General features: G+C 40.5%; 1 protein-coding gene across 3 annotated transcripts in view; it reads right to left on the reverse strand.

Moving 5' to 3' along the window:
- Positions 1 to 23,632, reverse strand: part of phldb1b (pleckstrin homology-like domain, family B, member 1b) — a 439,803-nt gene that overhangs the window by 9,122 nt on the left and 407,049 nt on the right. For all 3 annotated transcript variants that reach the window (XM_034168200.1, XM_034168199.1, XM_034168201.1), the window contains 6 exons: positions 18,921 to 19,254; positions 15,179 to 15,269; positions 14,609 to 14,755; positions 12,561 to 12,780; positions 1,594 to 1,679; positions 1,396 to 1,425 (listed from right to left, as the gene is read on the reverse strand). In XM_034168200.1, the coding sequence (XP_034024091.1) occupies positions 1,396 to 1,425; positions 1,594 to 1,679; positions 12,561 to 12,780; positions 14,609 to 14,755; positions 15,179 to 15,269; positions 18,921 to 19,254 (908 nt within the window). The remainder of the gene's footprint in view (positions 1 to 1,395; positions 1,426 to 1,593; positions 1,680 to 12,560; positions 12,781 to 14,608; positions 14,756 to 15,178; positions 15,270 to 18,920; positions 19,255 to 23,632) is intronic.

Consider the following 23,632-nt stretch of genomic DNA (forward strand, 5'->3'; position numbering starts at 1 on the left):
TGAATTTTTCACATATGAAAACTGTTTTCTACCAACTTTGCACGTTAATAATGAGCTCCCTATATGCCTCACAGCTTTGAAACTGCTCATGCCAGGCTAACTACTGGTGTATATCTAGTGTGATCTGCCTGCCACAAAGGCTTCAAAATGGTAGAAAACCTGAAATTGTACATGTCGTTCGTATCTTTGATTAGTTCAGAAACAAAGAAATATATTAGCTATAGCTATAGAACTTTTTGGATGATGGTTTGTGATAAAATGGAACATATCTACACATTTAAATGATATACCAGGTTGTTTTAACAACATTTATAGCTGTTGAAAAATGATAATTTTAAAAAGGTGCCTAAATATACAGATTTTCATCACCCCAGATGCCAATGTGGACAGTTGACTATCATATTCATATTTTTACCATATATTCTTACATATCTCAAGATGTATGCTGCAAATATTGTGTTGTTATTGAGCTTCCTTCATGTGATTTTGTCTTCAAATCAGAATGTAGCTGCAACAATATTTTTGGCAGAATCATGATAACAAATATGCAATTTGAAAAAAAAACCTTACAGACTATCTTACTGATACACAATTTCATTATTTTACTTCATACAAATATAAATATTATGAATAGAATATTTATATTTATATATATAATACATATAAATATTTATGAAGTGGCCTAATCCCAAGATTCCCAGATCCACCCAAAATGACCAATGTGTCATGCTAATGTGTCTATTTATAATCACAAGAAGGAAGCTCAATAACAACACAATATTTGCAGCATACATCTTGAGATATGTAAGAATATATGGTAAAAATATGAATATGATAGTCAACTATCCACACTGGCATCTAGGGTGATGAAAATTGGCATATTTTGACACTTTTTCCAAAATTATCATTTTTTCAACAACTATAAATGTTGTTAAAACAACCTGGTGTATCATTTAAATGTGTAAGTATGTTCCATTATATCACAAACCATTTAAAATGTTTGCAAGCTACAGACCTAATATTTGTCATTTCACCATAACTTTGTAATAAGAATAACATTTCAAACTGACAGAACAGAACTGAGGGCTGACCTGGGAGCCTCTGGGTGACCTGAGATGGAATAACGCAGCAAGCAAAAAATACTACTTTTTTTAAGGATGTTACCAACAAGAACGATCAATTGTTTTTTTTTGTTTGTTTGTTTTTTTAATTAAAAACTGTATTTCTGTCTGGTTTCCACTAAGCACACGGGGAATGAACACTGGGATCAAGCAGGAGTCAAATCACACAAGAATCTAAGGACTGAGTCGCTCCATCAAAACATCCACACACACGGTTTTGGACACAGGGGGTCCAGAGAGGGATGCTGGGAGAAGAGGAAACGTGCATACATACACTGGTCAAATTCAAGTTGAAAAATCTCATCTGTGACGGTGGGCGGCCAAAGCAAAGCAGCACGGACGTAAAGGAGAGAAGCAAAGCAGAGCAGGTGCAAAAACATGTTTTCAGAGAAAAACAAAAAAAGAAAAAATATGAAAGCAAGTGAAATAAATGAGAGGAAATGATTGTTTTTGGACTTGAAAGGCAGCATACCTTTGTGGCGCTGCGCAAGTGATCGTAATAAACCTCTTCTGTTGCCTGGAAGTAGATCACTCCCTTCAGCTTGGTCTCATGTTTGTCTGTGGAAAAGAAAACAACGTGGAAATATTTTAACACTGACAGACTTTTCCAGTCACCCGGAATAACGATGGTCATTAAATAAACAAACAAGCAAACAGATCTTTGATCGTGGCTATTTTCTGTGTTGGTGATGATGGATGGAAAAAGACAACCACAGCACTTTTTCTCACTTTTTAACCAGCATTGCTCTCATTGTATTTTCAGACTTAGCTGCATTCTTACGCTGCTGTAGTACATCATTGCAGTTTGTTTCATCAGCCACTGCAGAACTGCAGAAAGGAACCGGTGGGGAACTCGGCGCCCGTCTCTACCTTCAGGCGCAAACACTCCACAAGCCAACATAAAGAGTTGTAGGTAGAAACGGAGCGCTTCATTTCGAGGAATAACAGTTTCCTTTTAACACCTCGGTATTATCTGCTAATGACCTCTTTAGCATTCAAACACCGCTTTGTTTGCATCTCATTTCACAGCGCGTGAATTACTAAAAGCCGAGTTCTGGATGAACTTCAGTAACCAGAGTTAGCGGCCCAGATTCTGTGCTCGTCACCTCTGTTCAAGGTCAAACAACAAGGGCGAGCCATCCTTCTCAATCAGCTCCCTCAGAGAGAGCGGAGCTGTGTGAATGTTAACGAGCGCCAAAGCAATCTCAGCATGCCTCCTGTGCCAGCGAGCCTTCAACAAGGTGCACTTTAAACAGCTTTAAGCGGAACCTTGTGACGACTTCAAAGGCCTTACAAATGTCCCAGTGCTCTCAGCACAGGATCAAATCACAGAAGCGAGCACACCGCTGCTTCTGAGCAGACACACACCATACCCCGCTGAAGTCATTCACGCCACAAATCTCTCACGCTTTACATTTCAATTTTGTGAGGCTTTACTGCAGCTCGTTACATCCTGACAGCTGGATTCTCTGATGTTTTCACACAGTCTGTCAGTGGTTGCTAGGCAAGAGACCAATCACACAGGATGTACAATACTGTGCAAACGTTTTAAGCATCCTAGGATTTTAAGAATAACTAGGGCGTTGCTAGATTGGGCAATGTTTATAAAATAGGTAGCTGACATTTTTCAAGGGTGGTAATAAATTATGCAGAGTTTCTATAATGAGTTGGAATGGAGTGTGAGTCCAGAATGTTTTTAGAACCTTAGACCAGTTTTTTGAAGAACTCAACCCTTTTAGTTCTTGTTAATTAAGCAGTTTTGTTAAAAGTTAATTTACTGTCTCAGTGTATTTAGTAACTGTTTAGGTTCTTATTATCATATACTGTACACACTATAATAATAATAACAATAATAATAATTATTATTATTCTATTTTGTCATTTGATTTTTAAATGGACCACAATGGAAATAAGTGTTTTCACTTTCTTGTGTCATCCATGTATTTTTAACGTATTTACAATTATATTATGTACTTACATTGAACTTGCTAAATTAAAAAACACACACACACACACACACACACACACACACACACACACACACACACACACACACACACACACACACACACACACACACACACACACACACACACACACACACACTTTTTAATACATAGATGATTTACTACCCCCTGCTGGATTGGTAATGTGAGTCTAGAATGTAAATATCAATGTCCATTGTTCAATGTTGTTAGCTAATATATGTCACTTCTCTAAAAATATTAGCCCTATTAACATTTGGTTTTGGCACCGTTCATCCTTGACACAAAATACATAAGCATATTAAACGGCAAATATCAGCTCCCCCTCTTTTTGCGTGATCAAAACTGGAGGCAGGCAGGCAGGCAGGCAAGCACGCAGGCAGGCAGGCAGGCAGGCAGGCAGGCAGGCAGGCAGGCAGGCATGCACAGGTTTATGTCTTTTTTGCAATCTGCTGCAAGCAGGTGTTTTTAATTTGACAACCAGGGACAGTGGCAGAAGACATTAAAAGCAATGCACATTTCACTCATGGTACCAGCAACACAACATTTAACTAAACTGAATAAACCAGTTGAACTACAAAAACACAATAAAACAATAACACTAACAACACTGTTAAACTAACATGAACCACAATAACAACATTTAAAACCTCAAAACCCTGAACCTTTATGAGAATGGAGCCTGCAATGTTCCACGAGATTCTGCAGAGGATCACACCTAGGATAGAGAAGCAAGACACCTTCTGGAGGAAAGCACTGGAACCTGGAGTCAAACTGGCTGTCACCATCCGCTTCCTGGCAACAGGCGACTCGTACAAGTCCTTGATGTATAACTTTTGAGTGCACGCCTCCACCATCTGCAAATTCATCCAGCCAGTCTGTGAGGCCATCATAGCTGAGTATAGCAGCAAACTGGTGTCTTGTCCTAAAACTCCAGAGGCATGGTTGCAGGTAGCTCAGGGGTTTGAATCCAAGTGGAATCTACCTCACTGCATAGGAGCTATTGATGGAAAACACATTGCCATGAAGTGCCCTAAGAATGCCGGCTCCCTCTTCTACAACTACAAGGGGTTCCACTCCATAGTCCTGATCGCATTGGTCGATGCTGACTACAAGTTCCTGGCCCTGGACGTTGGTGCTTCAGGATCCGGGTCGGGTGGTGGTATCTTCGAGGGTACAGACCTGAAACGGTGCATGGAAGATGGATCCATTGGCCTTCCGCCTCCTTCTCCGCTGCCTGGTGGTGACAGACCTGTGGGTTACTACATTGTGGCTGATGAAGCATTTCCACTGAAGACATGGCTAATGAAGCCGGTGCCTAGCAGAAACCTCACCATTGAAGACAGGATCTACAACTACAGGATGTCCAGGGCCCGGCGGGTGGTCGAGAATGCCTTCGGCTTGCTGACTAGCCGGTAAGTTCACATATAGAGAAGCTAAATGCAATGTACACATGGTTGGGGCCAGAAGATAATTTGTAATTCTGTGTTTTCAGATTCCGATGTCTCCTAACCACACTGCCACAAGAGCCCGATAAGCTGGAGTCCATCGTGCTTGCCTGTTGTATTCTTCACAACCTCATGCGCACACGGTATCCTGCCCTGCAGAATGACATGCTGGACAGGGAGGACCCAGAGACCCACAATGTAGTCAACGGGCCTTGGCGAGAATCCACAGCAGCACTGTTGTCCCTACAGTCTTGGATGGGCAGTCACAACGCTTCACATCGGGCAAGACAACTTAGAGCGTACCTCGTACAGTACTGCAACACTGTAGGCAGCGTCCCATGGCAACAGGACAAGATTTAAATATGTACAGGACTGCATATCTAAAGTATTGCTGATTAAATTCCAGCATGCCAGTAAAAATTGTATATATATATATATATATATATATATATATATATATATATATATATATATATATATATATATATGTCTGCATGCCAATGCAACTGTACATTCTTCTAGTAGAATTTAATAAAGTTGTCCAGTCCAGATGTTGTAGTCGCAATACACATCTTTATAATTACATGTCCTTTTAAAGTAGGTGCACAACAAATGCAAATATTGCCCCAGCAAGTGTATCTTTTTTCTTGTGAATGTTGTTTAGTTATTGCAGTAAACGGCCCGGAGGGGGCAAAATCTCTGCCGGGACGCTTCCAGGAGAGTTTACCATCTGTGTGTAAACGAGGCTTTAGTCCTGTGACAGTTAGAAGACGCCTGCGTGAAGCTAGGTTATTTGCAAGAATCCCCCGCAAAGTCCCTCTCTTAAATAAAAGATGTGCAGAAGAGGTTACAATTTGCCAAAGAACACATCAAATCAAATCAAATCAAATCAATTTTATTTATATAGTGCCAAATCACAACAAACAGTTGCCCCAAGGCGCTTTATGTTGTAAGGCAAAGTCATACAATAATTACGGAAAAACCCCAACGGTCAAAACGACCCCCTGTGAGCAAGCACTTGGCGACAGTGGGAAGGAAAAACTCCCTTTTAACAGGAAGAAACCTCCAGCAGAACCAGGCTCAGGGAGGGGCAGTCTTCTGCTGGGACTGGTTGGGGCTGAGGGAGAGAACCAGGAAAAAGACATGCTGTGGAAGAGAGCAGAGATCAATCACTAATGATTAAATGCAGATTGGTGCATAAAGAGCAAAAAGAGAAAGAAACACTCAGTGCATAATGGGAACCCCCCAGCAGTCTAAGTCTATAGCAGCATAACTAAGGGATGGTTCAGGGTCACCTGATCCAGCCCTAACTATAAGCTTTAGCAAAAAGGAAAGTTTTAAGCCTAATCTTAAAAGTAGAGAGGGTGTCTGTCTCCCTGATCCGAATTGGGAGCTCGTTCCACAGGAGAGGAGCCTGAAAGCTGAAGGCTCTGCCTCCCATTCTACAGTACTCTTAAAAACCCTAGAAACTACAAGTAAGCCTGCAGTCTGAGAGCAAAGCGCTCTATTGGGGTGATATGGTACTATGAGGTCCCTAAGATAAGATGGGACCTGATTATTCAAAACCTTATAAGTAAGAAGAAGAATTTTAAATTCTATTCTAAAATTAACAGGAAGCCAATGAGGAGAGGCCAATATGGGTGAAATATGCTCTCTCCTTCTAGTCCCCGTCAGTACTCTAGCTGCAGCATTCTGAATTAACTGAAGGCTTTTCAGGGAACTTTTAGGACAACCTGATAATAATGAATTACAATAGTCCAGCCTAGAGGAAATAAATGCATGAATTAGTTTTTCAGCATCACTCTGAGACAAGACCTTTCTAATTTTAGAGATATTGCGCAAATGCAAAAAAGCAGTCCTACATATTTGCTTAATATGCGCATTGAAGGACATATCCTGATCAAAAATGACTCTAAGACTTCTCACAGTATTACTAGAGGTCAGGGTAATGCCATCCAGAGTAAGGATCTGGTTAGACACCATGTTTCTAAGATTTGTGGGGCCCAGTACAATAACTTCAGTTTTATCTGAGTTTAAAAGCAGGAAATTAGAGGTCATCCATGTCTTTATGTCTGTAAGACAATCCTGCAGTTTAGCTAATTGGTGTGTGTCCTCTGGCTTCATGGATAGATAAAGCTGGGTATCATCTGCGTAACAATGAAAATTTAAGCAATGCTTTCTAATAATACTGCCTAAGGGAAGCATGTATAAAGTGAATAAAATTGGTCCTAGCACAGAACCTTGTGGAACTCCATAATTAACCTTAGTCTGTGAAGAAGATTCCCCATTTACATGAACAAATTGTAATCTATTATATAAATATGATTCAAACCACCGCAGCGCAGTGCCTTTAATACCTATGGCATGCTCTAATCTCTGTAATAAAATTTTATGGTCAACAGTATCAAAAGCAGCACTGAGGTCTAACAGGACAAGCACAGAGATGAGTCCACTGTCTGAGGCCAAAAGAAGATCATTTGTAACCTTCACTAATGCTGTTTCTGTACTATGATGAATTCTAAAACCTGACTGAAACTCTTCAAATAGACCATACCTCTGCAGATGATCAGTTAGCTGTTTTACAACTACCCTTTCAAGAATTTTTCAACTGGCCTAAAGAGAAATGGAGGAATATTTTATGGACTGATGAGAGTAAAATTGTTCTTTTTGGGTCCAAGAGCCGCAGACAGTTTGTGAGACGACCCCCAAACTCTGAATTCAAGCCACAGTTCACAGTGAAGACAGTGAAGCATGGTGGCGCAAGCATCATGATATGGGCATGTTTCTCCTACTATGGTATTGGGCCTATATATCGCATACCAGGTATCATGGATCAGTTTGGATATGTCAAAATACCTGAAGAGGTCATGTTGCCTTATGCTGAAGAGGACATGCCCTTGAAATGGGTGCTTCAACAAGACAATGACCCCATGCACACTAGTAAATGAGCAAAATCTTGGTTCCAAACCAACAAAATTAATGCCTCGCAGATGTGAAGACATCATGGAAAACTGTGGTTATACAACTAAATACTAGTTTAGTGATTCACAGGATTGTTAAAAAAGCAGTTTGAACATAATAGTTTTGAGTTTGTAGCGTCAACAGCAGATACTACTATTATTGTGAACACCCCTTTTCTACTTTTTTTTACTAATAGCCCAATTTCATAGCCTTAAGAGTGTGCATATCATGAATGCTTGGTCTTGTTGGATTTGTGAGAATCTACTGAATCTACTGGTACCTTGTATCCCATGTAACAATAAGAAATATACTCAAAACCTGGATTAATCTTTTTAGTCACATAGCACTACTATTATTCTGAACACTACTGTAACTGTGTGCCTCCTGCTGAACATGCCTGGAATTACATATTCTTGCCATCATGTATCTTAAATGTGCTTGTTTGTCAGATTCTTTCATTTCCAAAGTCAAGTTCTGGTGGCCTTCAATGTCACCCCGACTCATTTATCAAATACAATAATGTAACAGATGTTAGATTATGGACACTTTAGCATGTATGAACAAAACCATACACTGTGATCTTGCATTTTTGTAATCTGCTGCATCAGAAACCATTCACAACTCATATCTAAATTGTCATATAGAATAGAACAGATGTTTAATTTGTCATTGTACACATACAATGAGATCAGGGGTGCCACCCACTCCACAACTGAGTTTGAGAATAACATAGAAAGAAGCCATCATCTATGACTTGTAAATAACTAACTTAGCAGACCAAGTGAACAATGTGAGTATACGAGTATAAATAAGTGACGATATGTACAAGCTATTTAAACAAATAAATACACATTCTCGATAAGGCACAGAGAAAATTAGATTGCACATATTTGTATGAGTATAGGCCATAGGATTTCAGTTAATTCACATCAGTGTTTAATTCTCTCACAGCCCAGGGAAAAAAACTGATTGTTGTCCTGGAGGTTTGGGCTGTGATTGATCTGTATCTCCTGCACGAGGGGAGCAGGTTGAATAGGTGATGTGCTGGGTGAGAGGGGTCTGAGAGGATGGATGTGGATTGGTGGAGACAGTTTTCTATCATATTTAATGCAGCATCATTTTTCTCAGGTCAAACTGTAACAAACTGAGGAAAACATGAATCCTCTTGTGCACAGTAAGTGAATGCACAGCAAGGATGTTAGTTCAGCACTACATAGCGCGGGTAGCCAAATTAACAGGAACAGCCAACAAGCAAACATAATTCGCCACGGGAGGCCAGATGTAAAGCCCATATCTGTGCGGCTGAACATGTTAAGTATGGCTGAAACTATCACATTTGTAAATGTATATTTTATCATGCTCAAAACAAATTATCCTGTGGAGCAATGATGTGCAGCCATGGTCTCAAGTGGGCCATGAGTGGTCATTAAAAATAATTAAAAGAAATCTTTGTAATGAAGATTAAAATGACCTAAAAATAATTTATTTTAAAATATCATCAGAAGTAATAAATTAACACCATGGGATTTAAATTATGCATAATTCTTCATTCATCTGATCAACTTTAACATAATATATATCTGGAAATGCTTCATCTCACTTTGTCTACCTTCCAGGTCAGGTTTTGATGATATGTGATAATACAACCCCAATTCCAATGAAGTTGGGACATTGTGAAAAATGTAAATAAAAACAGAATTCAATGATTTGCAAATCCTCTTCAACCTATATTCAACTGAATACACCACAAAGACAAGATATTTAATGTTCAAACTGATAAACTTTATTGTTTTTGTGCAAAAAATGGATGCCTGCAACATGTTTCAAAAAAGCTGGGACAGTGGTATGTTTACCACTGTGTTACATCACCTTTCCTTCTAACAACACTCAATAAGTGTTTGGGAACTGCGGACACTAACTGTTGAAGCTTTGTAGGTGGAATTCTTTCCCATTTCTTGCTTGATGTACGACTTCAGTTTTTCAACAGTCCGGGGTCTCCGTTGTCGTATTTTGCACTTCATAATGCGCCACACATTTTCAATGGGCGACAGGTTTGGACTGTAGGCATGCCAGTCTAGTACCCGCACTCTTGTACTACGATGCCACGCTGTTGTGACACGTGCAGAATGTGGCTTGGCATTGTCTTGCTGAAATAAGCAGGGACGTCCCTGAAAAAGACATTGCTTGGATGGCAGCATGAGTTGTTCCAAAACCTGGATGTTACCCTTCAGCATTGATGGTGCCATCACAGATGTGTAAGTTGCCCATGCCATGGGCACTAACACACCCCCATACCATCACAAATACTGGCTTTTGTACTTTGTGCTGGTAACAATGTGGATGGTCTTTTTCCTCTTTTGTCTGGAGGACACGACGTCCATGATTTCCAAAAACAATTTGGAAATCAGAGAAGGAGGTGGTGTTTCTGGATGTTGTTGATGTATGGCTTTTGCTTTGTATCGTAGAGTTTTAACTTGCACTTGTAGATGTAGCGACGAACTGTGTTAACTGACAATGGTTTTCTGAAGTGTTCTTGAGCCCATGTGGTAAGATCCTTTACACGATGTCGGTTTTTAATGCAGTGCCACCTGACGGATCGAAGGCCCCGGGCATTCAATGTTGGTTTTTGGCCTTGCTGCTTACATGTAGAAAGTTCTCCAGATTCTCTGAATTTTCTGATTATATTATGGACTGTAGACGATGCAATCCCTAAATTCCTTGCAATTGAATGTTGAGAAACATTGTTCTTAAACAGTTGGACTATTTTTTCATGAAGTTGTTCACAAAGTGGTGATCCTTGCCCCATCTTTACTTAGCTGAGACATTTGGGGATGCTCCTTTTATACCATATCTTGAGTGTCCTCAGTTCCCAAATGCTTATTGAGTGTTGTTAGAAGTAGGGATGTCCCGATCAGGTTTTTTGGCCCCGATCTGATTCATCTGATTTTGAGTATCTGCCGATACCGAGTCCCGATCCGATACTTTAAAAAACTGAATGAGCAATGAACAAATGCTAAATATATAATAATTTCATTTTAATCACCTTATTTTATTATTTATCACTTAAACAGTGCAATTCTCCTTGAGGTAGCTTGAACAATCAAGTAATAATCTACCAGACTTAAAAAATGTACAAATTTCCATGTTATTTTATTTGTCTAAAAATAAATGTCCAACGTTCCTTATGTTAAACAAGAAATTATCTAATCTGAAATAACAGGTGGTTTTAATTTATAGATGAAAGGTTTTTAAAGAACCATTTATTGATTTAGCTATTTTAATTACAAGTGTTCTAAACTTTTTTAAACGGTAATCAGAAATTTTGAGGTAATAAACAACAACAAAAAACATTTCCAAGGATTTTTCTTCAGACACTTGGTTTCTGCATTGATCTGTGGTTCAAATCTCTGCCTGACTGGAAAATCACTAAGGGCCCTTGGGCAAGGTCTTTAATCCCCTATTGCCGCCAGTGTGTAGTGAGCGCCTTGTATGGCAGCACCCTGACATCGGGGTGAATGTGAGTCATAATTGTATAGCGCTTTGAGCGTCTGATGCAGATGGAAAAGCGCTATATAAATGCAGTCCATTTACCATTTTGTACAGATCAGTGGTTTCAGCCACTCGTCTTACGTGTTTTGGCCCGACGCGTTGTTCCTATTGGACAGCGTGAAGCTACGTCACAGCTCAGAGCGTCGAAAGATCAAAAGTCAACTTGAAAAGTAAAAGGAAAAAAAATAACAACTTACATTTGCGTCCTGACAGTCCTCAGTGTACCACTCTGATGCTTTATTAGTGTTCAACAAGTTCAGAGCAGCGCAGTGAACGTGAATGAAGACAGAAGCTCTTTAAGACGCGCTCCTACATGTGATGAGTGCGCATGTCGTTCGTGCACACACCATCTCTCGCTCTGTTTTGCAGACAAACGATCACAGGACAATTTGTTTTTTTCTTTTTGTTAATCAGATGACAGATCGTCGTCCTGAGGACTTGGTCAGCACCGGGTCCTGCTGCGCATGGAAGGATGACTGAGCAAGAGTTTCAGTGGGAAAGTGTCCATCATCCTCTTGTCATTCCATCGAGGCGTCAGGCTGAGCGTGTAAACACACAAACAGCAGTTCTGCAAAAGAAACTTTGCGCACGTAACTCCCCCCATCTCTGTCCGGGTTACAATTCCATCTCTTCTTCCCAAATTCACTGCGCAACTCATGTTCCCTTTTCTCCTCTGGAATCGGTTTCAGCCGCACGCGTGTGCGAGAATGTCCGGTTGAACTCATGTTTTTTCTTTTGTTCAATTAAAAAAAAAGATTGGTTGAACTTTGACCGCGTCAGCCTGCCGACAAGCAGCAATGTGCGCTCCTGTCAGAAGCATCAAAAGCCATTGTTTGGCTTTTGACACGACGCTTCTGACGCCGCTAAAAAGCAACGCATCTCACTGAAAATGATGCTTTTTAGACAGATTCTTGACACCTCTGATGCTTCCGACGCGTGAAAGGCCCATTAATCTGCAATAATGAGCTTGAAATAGCGCTGATCAAAATAATGAGGATAAAATCTATATCGGATTCCTGATCGGGATGCAACGTCCGATTTCGATCAAGTCTGAAACCACATGATCGGGCCCGATTTCTGATCACATGATCGGATCGGGACATCCCTAGTTAGAAGGAAAGGTGATGTAACACAGTGGTAAACATACCACTGTCCCAGCTTTTTTGAAACGTGTTGCAGGCATCCATTTCAAAATGAGCAAATATTTGCACAAAAACAATAAAGTTTATCAGTTTGAACACTAAATATCTTGTATTTGTGATGTATTCAATTCAATATAGGTTGAAGAGGATTTGCAAATCATTGTATTCTGTTTTTATTTACATTTTGCACAACATCCCAACTTAATTGGAATGGGGTTGTATATTGCATGAAGCAATGGCAATGTATTTTTGCCAAGCCAACAAAAACAGCGCTGCCCCGACTTTGAGAATTACAGAACCAACAAACCGCCAAGCTGAAAGTGCATCTTTACCTTAAAACGTCACATTACGTACCAACATAGTAGGAGAAGGTCCGTTTGAGGCGGTCAAAAACAAACCAGCGTTTCTTCCATGACTTGATCTTGCCTCCCATCTTGACAAGGTAGCCCTTACACATCTTCTCAGTCAGGATGACATGGTAGCAAGTCTCCACGCTGTGGCCCGACGACTCAATGTGGGAGCGCAGGTCAAACTCCTCTTTGCGGATGGGCAGGTAGCGAGTCATTGGACGAGCCTGGACCACCCAAAAAAGGGACATCACAAAACAGCTTTACAGTGACGTCAACAACATACAATTCTCCTGTTGGTTATAATTAATCTTTTATCTGCTCCATGGTGGAAAATGTTTAATTTCTTCACAAAACATACACAAACAAATAAGTCATTCAAACATATTGTGTGCAAGTCCTGCAGCAAAACCAAAGTATTTCTAGGTGCAGAAAACAAAAATTAGGGTTTTAATTGTGCAAATCACATGAGTTAAACTATGTATTTTGGAGGTCAAGTAATTTATAACAAAATTAGAAATAATTTTCAGCTTTTATTGCAAACTTCCATCAAAACATTGTGGCAGAAGCCCTTTCTGAAAAGGATCCTGTATGAAAGTATGATTTTGGCTGCAGCATCCTGATCTGGATTAAAGATTGAAAACAGAATAACATGTTAAACAGACATCTTTAGGACACATTCACACTAGGTGGTCTGTATCGTACCTGAGCACCTTTGACTCCAAAATCCAGTTTGTATGATGATTAAGAACGCTCTGTGTTATGCCCTGGCACAATATGCTTAACCATGCCTGAACACACTTGAAACAGTGGTCTTGGACACAATACAGAATCAGTGTGTTCAATAACTGTGCTGGAGGATGGCTCTACTGTTCCATTGAACAATTACTACTAATATTAGTAACTGTTTTCTGCCGCTCCACTTCTCCCTTGTTTTTTTTTTCAGTTGGGGTCACCACAGCAAATTTACATGTTGAATTGGCACAAGTTTTACGCCGGATGCCCTACCTGATGCAACTCCACATTCCATGGAGAATGAACCTGGAACCTTAATAGGAGTAAGCGGGTACAGAAGATAGATGCATTGATAATTGATCATACTAGGCATGCAACAGGCCATTAGTCAGTGATGTTTCAATGATACACTTGATTACTGAGGTATGGAACCATTCTATTTTTCAAAACAAAAGTCACATTCTGATGATGTGGTTTGGGCCAAGAAGATGTAGTGCAATGTGAACACAGGCCAGCAGGGGGGTGTGGACAGAGGGACAATCATACTTGGGCACAGTATTTTGTGAACTACACGTGATGCTTTTTTACTTGTCTGGCTGGTTCTGCTGTTTTATTTCAAAGTGACCTACAGTATATGTCAAAAACATACCACATTATCATCTATCTGTGGCCACAAGACTACACACCTGACAATTGAATACTACTCCTGTACACTGATATGTGGAGGAGGAATGCCTACTGGGCACTCAAGTTGATTGCACTTTGTGAGACAGTTGCAACAGATGAGGACAGCTAGGCTAAGGTAAAACTAATTGTATAATCGTTGTTGTAAACTGTTTATTTACACAGGGTAGTAAATGTGTACACACTTGGCTTCACATTGAAGCCATCTGTGCAACTTTGTTTGACAGATTTGCTTGCTCATGTAGTGTTTACATTATAAATAAATAATGTTTCCATTAAATTCCTTTTGCTTCTTGTTGCATGAAGTGGCAGCACCACGGTTCAGTACTCTGGTGTGACATATAGCCTAGAAAATATGGCATGCCTGTTCTGTCTGATGTGAAAAGTGACTTTGGCTTAAAAATGTTTGGTGTCCACTGGTCTGAATGAAAAGTGAACATTAACAAAAATAATACAAACATGTCATGGCTTTGATCTAAAAATGTAAATGTAATGGTAAAATGTAAACATGCTAAACAAAATATCAGTTTAAAAAAACACATTTAGAGGTCCCTGTGCACTAAAGCTAAACATGCACTGTTTTCAGCAGGTGTGTCAAGCATTTTCATGCCTTTCGTTATTTGTCAGGCTACTGACCTGAGAGAAGATTTTGGCCCTCATCTTGACCTCCTTCTCCACAAGCTGCTGTCGGTGGAAGGTTTCATCCAGCAGCCTTTTCTCCGCCTCCTCCCGTCTTCTCCTCTCCTCCTCTAACATCTGACGACGAGCGAGGCTCTCCCGTTCCTGGAGGAGACAGTTTTCATTAAATATTTTTTTTGATCTATGGAAGAATATGCAGTGCACGCGTGCACGTTGCCCAGCTTCACATACATATATTCATGCTCACTCTCCCATCAGGGAGTTGACCACTGAGCTGCTGGCCACCACACAGCTCCTCTACCAAAACACAATTTTACACATGCAGAAAACTTATCAGCTCCCCTCTAAGTAAATATAGTCAAATAAACAAAAAGACATTTAGAGACACAAAAAACAGGTGAAGGTTTGCTTCCTCCAGAATCAGATCTCAGCTCATAAAAATTAACTCAAAGATGGAGTCTGTCCTGAAATATGCTTTATTTCTTCATCACGTTCAGCTATTGGCAGCGGCACTGCAGAGATTCATCAGTCATGATGGATAATCTACTCCTCACAACACTCACTTACCCGACACTCAATAAGTCTGGCTTTCTCCAGCTGTGCCTCCTTCAGCATTTTCTCCATCTCTTCAATCTTCAGGGCGTCCACTCCACCCACACTGCAAGACAGAAATAAGGGCAGAGAGTAGCATATAAAAATAATCAGCAATAAGAACAACAACGCACAAGAGCACATATGCCAAAAACAAAGTTTAACCATAAAACAGGACTCCAAGGATAGCTGTCCATCTGTCTGTTTCTCCTTTGTTGTGTACTGGACAAAAATGTATCCATCATGGTGGAAAAGTCTCTAAACCTCAAAACGAAAACAGGCAGAGTGCAACACCCTCGCAAGTCTGACACAAAGTCATACAAATTCACTGATTCAATGTTGCCATACTATATGTATGTATATATATTCTGTGTGGACTTGAGGTCACCCAAAGTCAAAAGTTATGTGACCAATGGAAAGGTACAACTCAAGGTCAAAACTGCTTTACTAAACAGTTTGGAGCTGATTAAATGTATTGGAACGGTTATGTAACCACCTTTAATCGGGTCCCTGAAATAGCCATTCTAACTATCCCATGTATATAAGCATTGGATCAACTGGACCTTTGACCTTGACTTTTAACCAAATTTCTTCATTCACTCACTCATTCATTTTCTGCTGTTTATCTGGTGTCACTGACTGAACGGTCAACCCTAAAATTTGGTTCCCCATGCCTTCCCTGCGCATACGTCATTAGCTGCGGTTCACTGATTATCATCTCGTTTCTGCTTCAAACTGCACTCCAGTCATTATCTAGCTCAGCGACAGATATCTGAAACTTTTGTACAACAATCATTTCCACATAAATTCAGCATTATGTCATAATAAAAGACAAGGGAAGCGATCAGCGCACGTCTGACGTGCTGCTGCACCTACGTCACTTCAGAGTGTCAGTAACGACTCACCGATTATTGCCTTGTTTCTGCTTAAAACTGACTTTAGAATGATTTAAGAGATTTTACTTTGTTATCTGTTGGTTAATAATCACATTATTCCTTCTGATCGCTTTGGATGTAGAGAATCAGACTTAGACGTGTTATTGTGGTCCGAAATGACGCATGTGCAGTGAAGGCAGGGTGGACCATTTTTTAGGTTTGGGGGGGGCCAGTCGCGACACTGGTCCTGGTTGCGGTGGCAGTAGACTGAGCAGCTCATTCCAGACTTCCCTATCCTATGTCAAGTCCTCTAACTCTTCGTAGGGGATCCCGAGGCATTCCCTTGCCATGTGGTAAATATAATCCCTACAGCATGACAGACATGACTGACATCCCTACAGAGACAACCAGGGGACATCCTCATCTAACCAAATTTTATCAAATGTACTTTGCTGACCCTCAAACATTCCGCCAAGTTTGATTCAAACTGGGGCAAAGTTGGTGAAAATACAAATTGTGGGATGACAAATAAATTAAAAATCTCTCAAACAATCAGTGTCACATGTAATAGCTGTAAAATGAAGTGTTGTACACTGTAACTGAGTGGTAGGCGACACAGATTGGAAATGCTTGGTGTGTAGATTCCTGCCTTCTGCCTAATCCCACTGTTACTGTTACATTAGTAATTTTTTGAAGTAGCAGATAACCTGTGACACATACATGGATTCAAAAATTAATATTATTGTCTGTGTTCTTCTAGTAATGCTGCAAATCCCTGAAATGGTCCAATTCAAGCTCCAGTCCTCCCAGGAAGCCACATTTACTGTCAGCCAGCATCTGGTGAAAACTTGGCTGCTGCTTTGCGGCTTCCTCCTTCTCTCCCTCCTGCATCAGCTGTCTGTCTCCACTGTGCCCTGTTCATTACAGAACATATCTCATTAAAGAAATCTCAGAAACACTATTAAGAGTTTTTGGAATGTGGCTCCTGAGAGCAGTAAAGTGTATGTGAACGACGAGTAGTGCTGAGGACGTGATGCGATAAACGCTGTGCGAATGTGGCAAACAGCTTGGCCAAGTTAACAGATGGCTTCAAATGAACCCGCCTGTGGATGAGCGCGTTTAAGTGGCGGGGAGAAGCCTGGGAATATTAACTCTGTGTGTGTGTGTGTGTGTGTGTGTGTGTGTGTCAGCCTTTAACAGCTCTACAAAATAAATGCATTTTCACCAGCATCTGTCTGTCAGATTGTTTCTAAGATTAATAAAAAAAAAAAAGATTAAATTTTCCCACGACCCAATCCTGGATAAACAGTTGAAGAGGATGATGACCAAATTTTTACAAAATGTGGTGATAAGAATTGGTCTGGTCTCAAATAACCTGGGCCATTGTATGAATATTTGAAAATCACAAGAAAGAAGATAATGAGTAAATTTAGATGATTTGGCAGAGCCAGGACATTTAGAAAGAATCTTATAGAGGATTTGATTTAACGGGTTAACAGTCACACACCAGCATCTGCTATATTGGTGCTCAAAGTCAACATGATTTGGCATTTGGCTTCTGTGTTAAAATCAAACAAACAGTAATGATGCTTAATTTGATCACTTTCCTAATTATCCAGAGATGCAAGTTGTAAAGTGTGGGACCATATATGATGACTCTGGGATTTGAAGTCAACAAACACATCTGAACTTCCACCTGGTGCAAATCAGTGCTCAGTGAGACAACAAAAGCAGGAGCTAGTCACTGGTGACACAACTGCCATTTTTATACCCAGGCCAGCGTCCTTTAAATCATAATTTAGAGGGCCACTTGTGCTTCTGTGGGCATGCTGGTCCAGAAATAAGGTGTGGTCAGGTGCAGAGCTGCCTCGTGCATATCCTCTACAACCACAAAGTGTCTAAAGTCCAGTGCTGTCTACTGTTGTATAAAGAGTACAACACTCAGATGTGCCTTACATAAGCAGGTTCATAACACACATACATGTTGATTACTGACACATATCATTTCCAGTCTCCTGCAAGCAGTTCATTATAGTGACTGCAGGCAGAAAAAACAAACAAACAAACAAACAAACCAAAAACCAGCTGGAGGAGGGAGAAAAAATCCCTTATATCTTCCAATACAACAAATGTATCATCTGCTGTACATAGGTGATGACATTTCCCTGAGAAGTGGGGACATCCATGAAAACAATATAGTGTTGCAGTTGCAACATTACACTCTAAAATTTCAACAGCCAGGGCTCAGCAATAAGGCCTGTCTGATTACCTAGTTCAAGTAAAGCACTATGTCTGACAAGATAATCAACGACCCCACTTACCCAATCTGGTAACTGTTAAAAAAACGGATTAAATCATATTCATTTGACAGCGTTGGAACACCATGACATAACAATGGAAGTGACTTGTTCTGAAAATATAACACGGGTCAACACACTAAAAAACAAGGGAGTGTGTGTGTGTGTTAGTACTTGGATGGAAGACCTCTTTGGAACACCAGCGGCTGTGTGTGTTTCTCCAGGTATATATATATATATATATATATATTATTATTATTATTATAGAGGTTTGGTGCAGGTTTCAGAATAATGTGGATAAAATGTGGACATTTTTCAAAGGTACGAGCTGGTGATATGCTGAGTTCTGCTGCTACAGAAGTAATTGTAAGGAAATAAGTGACATGAAGCCTATAGTGTGTAAAGATTCAGAGTCATTACACTGAAAAGAAGCTTTCTTGATGATCTCTGAAAAGTTCTTAATCAATGACATTTCAGACCCACTATTCTGAATCAATGCTTTCAAATGCAAAAACATGAGCACCACTTATCATTCTTCCATTATACCTGGACATGTTGTCAGGCGAGCAGGCCGAGTTGTTTCCGGTAGACACGCTAGTGTCCATGCTGTCGGAGCTCTCCAGGCTCAGAGTGTCGTAGGGTTGCTCCCCTGCTGATGGTGGTTGGTGGTGCAGGATGGAGTGGTGCACCAGAGGGGGTCCGACAGAGCTGTGGCTCAGACCAGGGCTGTAGGCCACCACAGGAGAGTAGGAGGGAGAGGATGAGGTGATGAGATGGGGTTGGGAGCCGTGGAGCGCCTCCCACTGGCACTGAGCCTCCGCTGCAGCTCTCTGTTTGAGCTCGGCCAGACGGCGTCGCTGCTCTTCAATCACCTGCTGACCTAGAAGCAGAAAAGTTCTGATGAGTGGACTTGTGCTGCATTTATTCTAACATGACACAAGCTGCAAACAACACAAGTCAGCAGAGATCCATTAGTTTATGCTTTCACCTTCATCTGAAGTTTGTTTATTTTACAGTTGCATGTTGACTCAATTTGATGATTTTTACAATGCCTGAGCTCATGTTAGAGCACAGTCTGAAAAGGTAAACCAGTAAACTATTGACAAAGGTGTTCTTTTGTCTTCAGGCTTTTCCACAACACTGTCACATCATAAGGTGAACCATTCAGACACCACTGCATTTATACTACAATCAGCTGAAATCTTTCTACAAAGTACACCTCTTCCAAAAATAACAATAATAATAATGATAATAACATGAGTGAAGCGCAGCAGAGTGGCGCAAAACTTGCGCTTATGGTAGACAAAGTCAAAAAACAGTCCAGAAATGGCACAAAAAAATCAGAATCCAGAAATGGCACAAAAACTCTGCCCATAGGGGAAAAAGGCCACACACTGGACAACGTTGTCGCAAAAAGCTGTAAAAAGCCACAAACCCGTGGTAGGTTCTGCAACAATTATTCAATTTTAAATTATTGTTTGATGATATATACATATACACACAGCTAGAGTGGAGGCCAGGGTTTCACTGGACTCCCCTGAAATATGATTGGACACAGATGATTGACATGTCACGGCACCACATGTCTGATTGAAAGACCTGCATTTTCAAATCAGTGAGTCACATTGACTGCTAGGTTCCTCCTGTCCAGTAGTTTGTTCTGTGTACCGCATAAGTTCTAATCCACCTTAGTAGAAGAAGAAAAATGTTTGCTTCAGATCTGATCTGAACATGTCGTTTGGACTATGGACTTCTAATCACACCAAACTTACACTGGTGAGTAAACGACCATATTTTATGCCAGAAATGAGGTCCAGGTTGTTAAAAGCAGCATTTCTCCTTTAATTCAGGTTGCCTTATATACACATGTTTAAGCTAACAGACAGCAGCAGCTGGTTGGCTTATTAGTGCAGCAAATAACTGAAACAATCCTTCAAATGGTGATACAAGCATCAGATTCAGCACAAATACAACTGGAGCAAAATTAATGGAGGAACTTTAACTTTTGACCCCTGTACAAACTAAAACTGACCTTTGTCACTATTCTTTCTGCTTTTACCTCATAACTCCATAACATTCAGTCACAAATTGTCCAAACTATACCTTTTTTGGAATCTTTATGATCAGGCAAATAATGTGGTGTGTAATTCTTCAATTGAACCCTACCTGGCCGCCTATTGAAAATTCAAGTGGCCAATCAGTTTGTTTTTAAAGAGTTAATGTCTATGGATTATTTGTGCCAAATTTGATGCTTGTATCACTACTTGCAGGATTCCACTCTAAATATTCTCTTATCAATCAATCAATCAATCAATTTTATTTATATAGTGCCAAATCACAACAAACAGTTGCCCCAAGGCGCTTTATATTGTAAGGCAAGGCCATACATAATTACGTAAAAACCCCAACGGTCAAAACGACCCCCTGTGAGCAAGCACTTGGCGACAGTGGGAAGGAAAAACTCCCTTTTAACAGGAAGAAACCTCCAGCAGAACCAGGCTCAGGGAGGGGCAGTCTTCTGCTGGGACTGGTTGGAGCTGAGGGAGAGAACCAGGAAAAAGACATGCTGTGGAGGGGAGCAGAGATCAATCACTAATGATTAAATGCAGAGTGGTGCATACAGATCAAAAAGAGAAAGAAACACTCAGTGCATCATGGGAACCCCCCAGCAGTCTAAGTCTATAGCAGCATAACTAAGGGATGGTTCAGGGTCACCTGATCCAGCCCTAACTATAAGCTTTAACAAAAAGGAAAGTTTTAAGCCTAATCTTAAAAGTAGAGAGGGTGTCTGTCTCCCTGATCTAAATTGGGAGCTGGTTCCACAGGAGAGGAGCCTGAAAGCTGAAGGCTCTGCCTCCCATTCTACTCTTACAAACCCTAGGAACTACAAGTAAGCCTGCAGTCTGAGAGCAAAGCACTCTATTGGGGTGATATGGTACTATGAGGTCCCTAAGATAAGATGGGACCTGATTATTCAAAACCTTATAAGTAAGAAGAAGAATTTTAAATTCTATTCTAGAATTAACAGGAAGCCAATGAAGAGAGGCCAATATGGGTGAGATATGCTCTCTCCTTCTAGTCCCTGTTAGTACTCTAGCTGCAGCATTTTGAATTAACTGAAGGCTTTTCATGGAACTTTTAGGACAACCTGATAATAATGAATTACAATAGTCCAGCCTAGAGGAAATAAATGCATGAATTAGTTTTTCAGCATCACTCTGAGACAAGACCTTTCTAATTTTAGAGATATTGCGTAAATGCAAAAAAGCAGTCCTACATATTTGTTTAATATGCGCATTGAATGACATATCCTGATCAAAAATGACTCCAAGATTTCTCACAGTATTACTAGTGGTCAGGGTAATGCCATCCAGAGTGAGGATCTGGTTAGACACCATGTTTCTAAGATCTGTGGGGCCAAGTACAATAACTTCAGTTTTATCTGAGTTTAAAAGCAGGAAATTAGAGGTCATCCATGTCTTTATGTCTGTAAGACAATCCTGCAGTTTAGCTAATTGGTGTGTGTCCTCTGGCTTCATGGATAGATAAAGCTGGGTATCATCTGCGTAACAATGAAAATTTAAGCAATGCCGTCTAATAATACTGCCTAAGGGAAGCATGTATAAAGTGAATAAAATTGGTCCTAGCACAGAACCTTGTGGAACTCCATAATTAACCTTAGTCTGTGAAGAAGATTCCCCATTTACATGAACAAATTGTAATCTATTATATAAATATAACCCCTTTTCGGACATGTTGGGTACACAGTAGGAACTTTTTTGTTGTTGTCTTTACTGATCTATCTTGTAATTGTTGTTGTATCAAATGTTCGAAATAAACAGTTTTCATTCATTCAAAATATGATTCAAACCACCGCAGCGCAGTGCCTTTAATACCTATGGCATGCTCTAATCTCTGTAATAAAATTTTATGGTCAACAGTATCAAAAGCAGCACTGAGGTCTAACAGAACAAGCACAGAGATGAGTCCACTGTCTGAGGCCATAAGAAGGTCATCTGTAACCTTCACTAATGCTGTTTCTGTACTATGATGAATTCTAAAACCTGACTGAAACTCTTCAAATAGACCATTCCTCTGCAGATGATCAGTTAGTTGTTTTACAGCTGCCCTTTCAAGAATTTTTGAGAGAAAAGGAAGGTTGGAGATTGGCCTATAATTAGCTAAGATAGCTGGGTCAAGTGATGGCTTTTTAAGTAATGGTTTAATTACTGCCACCTTAAAAGCCTGTGGTACATAGCCAACTAATAAAGATAGATTGATCATATTTAAGATCGAAGCATTAAATAATGGTAGGGCTTCCTTGAGCAGCCTGGTAGGAATGGGGTCTAATAGACATGTTGATGGTTTGGATGAAGTAACTAATGAAAATAACTCAGACAGAACAATCGGAGAGAAATAGTCTAACCAAATACTGGCATCACTGAAAGCAGCCAAAGATAACGATACGTCTTTGGGATGGTTATGAGTAATTTTTCTCTAATAGTTAAAATTTTATTAGCAAAGAAAGTCATGAAGTCATTACTAGTTAAAGTTAAAGGAATACTCGGCTCAATAGAGCTCTGACTCTTTGTCAGCCTGGCTACAGTGCTGAAAAGAAACCTGGGGTTGTTCTTATTTTCTTCAATTAGTGATGAGTAGTAAGATGTCCTTGTTGTGAAAGTGTAGGTACACGGACCCACAACAGGGGGCGTTAATGAACGGACAATGGATAAGCCAAAAGTAACAATTTAATGTTGTAAATTGTGCACAACGGAATACAGACAACAATCACTGTGGAACTACAGTCAATTACACGTTGGGTGACGTGTGGGCAGGCTTGAGGATAGGAGACGCCCGTCCAGAACCGAGCCGGATCCTACACGGCCCTCACCGCCAACGGATCTGAAGAACACCGGAGCCGCCAAGTCCTGGGTCCCCAGGTGGTCACCGTCTCCAGCTGTCAGACCTGGGACTGCTGGCAGAGAACAGAAACAGCACAGGTGAGTGTGAGTACGCACACTCAGTAATCCCACAGTCTGTGTTCTTTTGGGAGGGAGCACCTCCACCTCCAGTCACACACTCGTGTAGCTCCTGTCTAATCGCTTATCTGGTTGGGGTGTGAAGCGAAGCCATCGTTGATCACACCAAACGCCAATCCTACAGATAAGGAAAACACCACAGGAAAACGGCTGCAAAGAAGTTCAGATTATTACTCAATGTTAAGTTAGCAGAGAAATTACCTCCAAGGTAGCTGATTT

Source organism: Thalassophryne amazonica, chromosome 4 (assembly GCF_902500255.1).
Source record: "Thalassophryne amazonica chromosome 4, fThaAma1.1, whole genome shotgun sequence".
Classification (NCBI taxonomy): domain Eukaryota; kingdom Metazoa; phylum Chordata; class Actinopteri; order Batrachoidiformes; family Batrachoididae; genus Thalassophryne; species Thalassophryne amazonica.